Consider the following 6000-nt stretch of genomic DNA (forward strand, 5'->3'; position numbering starts at 1 on the left):
ATCCCAATTGGTTACCAATCATTATCTAGAACCCACTCAGGGGTTGCTTCTACACTATGGTCATCACCCATGTCCTCAACTAGAATTTTACCTGGTTATTCTCTAATGGGAACTCAACATTTTGATCGTGCATATCAGTATCAAGCTGGGAAATTTGGTCAACAAATACCTATATATCCATTAAATACTGGATTGCCACCATATGGAGAGAAATATGCTTATTCACTGTATCCTCCTTATTCCGGGGGACTACCATATTGGTGAGAACCATTATTGCAGCAATAATGCTACAACTCTTGGGCTGCCTACTTTACTCTTATCAACTCGGTATCGTAAAAAACTTGGAAGCATCGATGTTGTATGCACAAGTATTAGTTCTCACTGTAGGTCGTCACTTGGTCAGCCGGTGTAAGATCACTAGGAGCTCAAGCCAACTTCTATGGATTCCAGAAGAAGCTCTATATGTGATGAAAGGAAAGAAAGATTACTCTATAAATGTTATTCTAACTGCAGAAGGAGAAAGACTGAAATGTAAAGAAACCCTAGAAAACCCTAATTAACCAACTAATTCTACTTTTGCAGAAAGCACTATAAAAACTATGAAATGAATGCCATTACCTACTCAAGGAAGTAAACAACATCTAACTAAGCTATTTCTGGAAGTAAATAAGCAAAATACATATTTTTGGATTTTTATGTGAATTTGACATGCATGTAATTTATTGTGTGTGAATGTGGCAGTGAATAGGTGGTGTTGAAGGGTGGTTTTGGGACTGGAGAGGATGTAGGATGGTGTGGATGGGTCCTAGGAGGTCTAAGGTGGAGGATGTGGTGGCTGATAAGATAGCCTACTGCTAGAAGAGATCTGTTGCAAAGGAACTGACAATCAACCAATAAGATCAAGCAAGCAATGAAATGAGTGCATCTAGAAAAAACAGAGTTTTGCATTAAAAATGGTCTAAACTATGATCTATGAAAGGAAATGTTATAGGAAAGGAAAGCATGAAAGAATACTATTGCAAATCAAGAAGTGAGCATGATGAATAAGATCTAAAGCAAAGCAAAACTGGACTATTAACCTACTAAAAAGCTGCAAACACTAGAAGTCCTATGAAGGAGGAAAATCTATGTTTTTTGGGAAACAAGAGGGTCTTTGCCTAAAATCATGGTCCCAAAGGGAGGAAGAGAGGCCAAGGCACTATTTCTAGTCGTTTGAGTCTTTTTTTATCACTATTTAACCTGCTCTAGAAAACACAAACAGAAGCAAACTACCAAATCATCAAAAGCAACCTATTCTTAACCATAAAAGAAATACATCAAACAACAAACTAATCTAAAACTGAAAAAAAGCATACAAATACAAGTAAATAGGAGCTTGGTTTCTTGGATTGGGCCCTAACCCAGGAGCTTTAGCCCTCTGAGATAACTCAGTGCTATCTCAAAAATGATTCCATCTTTATTTTCAAAACAATAGCAAGATTACATGAAACTGTCGCAAAAATAATAAGCTCGAAGTTTGAGCAGAGTTTACATAAGAAAAAAATCCGACAAAATTCTGACCCTAGTGAGGCCCTAGGCCCCTCTCCTTATTCAAATGAAGCTACCAATAGCTTCCTTAAAATGAGGGAGGCTTGGCTCCCAAAACTCAAGATAATTATCAGTCATCCTCCACTTGCTCGGTTGCCTTCTAGTGCATGATTCGGCTGCTTGTACTCTGAGCTGAATGAAGGGGAATTCAAAGTGAGGAGTAATAAATGAGGGGTATTTCCTCCTATAAGTCCTCTCCTTTGTCCACTTCGAGTTATTTCTACCATTTGTCCATTGGATCCTTGACTTTGACCTCGAAACTCATCACTAATCTACATTAAGTACATGTTAGACCACATGGCACAATAACTAACTCAACTCACTCTATAAGCATAAATATAATTAAAAAAATCATACGATAATCTAAGAGAATGGTTAATTTGACTAGGTTAGGAGGTAAAATGAGCCCATATAATTACCCATTTATGATGCTCATCATCACCCCCTACTAAAAGTGTTGCTCATCTTCTAAGAAACTTAGTCAATCTCCTCATATTTTATGGCCCTGGTGGCCTCCCTAGCATCCCAGGATTTTGATGCGGTCTGCTCTTCTTTGCCATAGAATCCTTCCTTCCAATCTATCTACTTTCACTACTCCTCCTCTTCTTCTTCTCTTCTGCCTTCCAGCATGCCTAATAGCAGTGGGGGAATCAGTTTGAGGCCAATCCAATTGCCCTTCATCCTCTGCATGGAGTTCTTGTACATTGGCACTCTTTTCAATGCCTCCTTCAGCCTCATGGGGGAATGATATTCCCTGATATGAAAACTGTGTGGTAAAGTGTTCCATCTCCTCATGCATGTATGCACACAGTCATCCTCAAGTAGCCTTTGCATATCCTCAAAGTGCACAATGGCTTGTGCCTGATTGGTGAGATATCTAGGGGCAATATGAGGGTCATTAGAAAGCAAGTTGTGTGTGTTGATGATTACCATAGGATCTGATGGCTCAACTCTTATCATTAGTGGCTCATTCTGCTCCTTTACCATCAATCCTTTTATTTCTGCTACCCTCAATTCTTCATGGTTCATCCATGAGGCCATGGCCATTAATTGCAGGTCCCCTAGATTGGCATTGGGGTTCCACATATTCATGTATATGAGGGCCATGTTATGTAGGTAGAATTCTGCCATCTTTGCCTTATCTCCTGATGTGCTTTGGTCACACAGATCCATAAATTGCTTGTAATCTTGGAAAGGAATTGTGCCTCTTTGTGCCAAAGTCTTTATCTTGAATTGTAACCATTGGTCCTTGAGATAGAGGTCATAGGACATTTTTGGTGTTCTACATTTCAATGCCTCCATGGATAAGCTGGCCATGCATGCGAGTTGAGTCTCTTTCTCTTGCAGCTGCCTCCAACAATGTAAACTTTGAAACGGGAACTGATACTGTTACCCGTTTTGTAGAGGTGGCAAAAAAATGACCAGATTTTCAAAAGTGTTGATGCAGAATACACATGTTTTTTTAAGAACATGTTTTTTGGAACTTTAATTTTTTTCATGTGCATTAAGTGGGTGAGGCTCGGTGAATGGTAGTGATTTTCATCCTGATTTTAAAAAGTGTGTATTCTGCATCACACCCTTTTTTTAAAAGACCTATTTTTTGACTTTAAATTTTCTAGTGTGTGAAATGTAAAAAATTATTTTCTAAATTTGATAGTTTTTGAAGTCGTCATTGTATTCATATTTTCTTGTTCTCTATCTTAATTTTTTATTTTTTTTAGTGGGCTTTTTATTGTTTTGCGTTTTTAAATTATAAAGTCGATAGTTTGAATTTTAGATAATCTACATATTTAGACATCTTTTCAACCCCCTTAATTAATTTTTCAATCGACATGAAATAATTGTTTCTAAAAAACAACATTTTTTAACAATGGACATAAAAAATAACCATTTTTAACATAAATATAACAAAAAAACTAAACGTTTTGATAATTTTTTGCTAGAATTAACATGTCAAAATCACAAATTTTATACAAAAATATTAACTAAAAATGGTCAAATAATAGTTTTTTTTATGAATTTCATGTCAAAAGGATAATAATAACTACTTTTTTTTCAAAAAAAAATGATTAACTTAAAAATCAATGCAAAAATCACATATTATCAATATTGAACGTATAACAACCCTAATTGAGTGTTTATTCTTCTCATAAAATGTCAAAGTCAAAACATTGCAAAGCTTGAGTTACAAGCACAACTTAAATTTAATCAAGAATGTCACGTAATCCAAACTCTTCGTCCTCTAGAGTTTCATCATTGTCCTCTTCCACAATATTTTCTGTTTCATTTTGCTCATTTTGCCCATTTTCCTCTTCTAATGGGTCTTTCATGTCTGCAAATCCCCCAATATGTGTCTTTCCATACATTCCATGTAATGGTGGTTGGGGTTCCTTTGCCTTTTTTGCCACACGTGATTCACTAAAGTCCCCTTTCTTCAACCCAATTTCTTGCATTGCATCTGGAAGAAATTGGAGAGCATTAATTCTTTGCTGAATGAAATTGCATTGTAATGGATCTTTCTCAATTGCAATGCAATTTCTTCCTTTTTTAAGGCAGCATGCTAGTGTTGTACCTAACTATCAAGCACAAAAAAATAATGAAGTAAATTAGTACAATGACATATTAATTAAAAAAAAGAACATATTGAAATTCAATTCCATGTGGCAAAACGTACCTGAGCCAGAAAATAAATCCAGAACCCAATCTCCTTCATTTGAACATATGTCTATAAGATAGTTAATCAATAATTGTGGTTTCTGATAAATGTTAACTATCTCTCCTTTCATTTCTTTGTCTTCATATGTTAGTTTTCTCACAACAGCATCATAAGACAGTATTTGGCTATGACTCTTTTTGTCCACCCGATTAAAAATCATAGACATATGGCTATCATCTTTTGCCCAACTATCAATATGAATGAACTCACAGTCATTTATAAATTGTTGATCTTCATTGTCAAGAAGATTTGACTTTTGCCTGTAACATAAAATAGTAAAATTTCAATTAACTTGTACATAAATTAATTTTTCAACATTAATCAAATATACCTTTAAACATCTTACCATGTAAGCTGCATCCTTGAATTTGTTTTCCCCTTGAAGCTTGACAATAACATTGCCAACTGTGTGTCTGAATGAAATGTCACAAATCTCCATAATGGTGATGACGTCACTTCCTTAAATCCCGCCACCACTTTATTAAAAGCTTGATAAGTATAAGGGTCATTATCATAGCAAATGTTTGGAATATTGAAACCATGGGGAATATCTGCAATAACGAGGGCATAATCCCTTTTTGGTATGAGTTTCGCAATGTCTTCACAGTCGCCTTGTATTACTTGATATTGAATAGTGTCTAGCCCATTCCAAATGAAATGATTAAGAGTTGGATCAAGTTCAACATTCTTAATACGTTGCTTTCTCAGTCTTTCAATCTTTATTTTTTCAATAAAAGTCTTGAAACTGTCTGGTGCTCCATTATCTTCTTTCTTCATCTTTTACCAAACAAACAAATGTATGTGTAAGTTTTAATTTAAATTAAAAATAGTACACAGATGATTAAAATTGAATGTATAAATCAAGTTACCTTTTTAAATGCAAGATAAAAAGCTTTCAATGTTGATGTAGAACTTGAATCTGGATAGTTGCGTACAACATCATCCCAACTATCTTCATTCAACAATTTAACCATTTGTTCTTGAATTTTTATGTAAACTTTGTGACTGCATAGATAAAGAAAAAGGTTAATATACTGATATGTATAACAAATACTACCAATAACAACATGTTTTAGTTAAAAGATAACTATAATCCTGGAAATAAGTAAAAATAATTCAGCAAACTTACTTTTGAAATTCTTCAGACATTTCTTCCAATGATAATTCCCCCGACTTCACACGAGATAATATTGTTTTGACAATTTTTTCATCTTTCACTCCTTGCATCGCCCTCCAAGGCGTGATGGTCATATTGTCTGGAAGTTGCTTCAGTTCAGGCGCTGATTTATTGTTGCTACATATCAATGGCTTAGACTTTCTGACCTTCTGGTTTTTAATGCCAATGTCTTCCCACATGCTAAAAATGTCATCAATCAAATTCCAAATATCTCCAGTTCTAAATGCCAATTGGAAAATGTTATCAACACCTCTGAATAAATCGCTAGATCTGTTGTCTTTTCCATTTTTTGAATTGCCTTTATCTTCAATTTGATAGCCTATTTCCATACAACATTCCTTTCGGAAATCTGTAGTAATATCGATCTTATCCCCACCACATTTTTCTAGGAATTCACTATGAATAAATCTAACCTTTTGGACCAAAGTCATAGACATCCTATATTCATTATCTGAATTATGATCCCATGCCACTAGCTTTGCTTCTGTTTCATTTAAACCAGCATAAATGATACATTTCA

At 34.9% G+C, this 6000-nt stretch overlaps 1 protein-coding gene across 1 annotated transcript in view; it reads right to left on the reverse strand.

Moving 5' to 3' along the window:
- Positions 1–5080, reverse strand: part of LOC149219557 (uncharacterized) — a 30208-nt gene extending 25128 nt beyond the window's left edge. Inside the window, exons 1-2 of the mRNA XM_089386859.1 lie at positions 4650–5080; positions 4287–4563 (exon numbers count right to left, since the gene is read on the reverse strand). Of these exons, the coding sequence (XP_089242985.1) occupies positions 4287–4563; positions 4650–5080 (708 nt within the window). The remainder of the gene's footprint in view (positions 1–4286; positions 4564–4649) is intronic.
- Positions 5081–6000: the final 920 nt, after the last annotated feature.

This window comes from Pinus tabuliformis, chromosome Q (genome assembly GCF_031772625.1).
Source record: "Pinus tabuliformis cultivar Carrire ecotype Pingquan chromosome Q, CPIR1, whole genome shotgun sequence".
NCBI lineage: Eukaryota > Viridiplantae > Streptophyta > Pinopsida > Pinales > Pinaceae > Pinus > Pinus tabuliformis.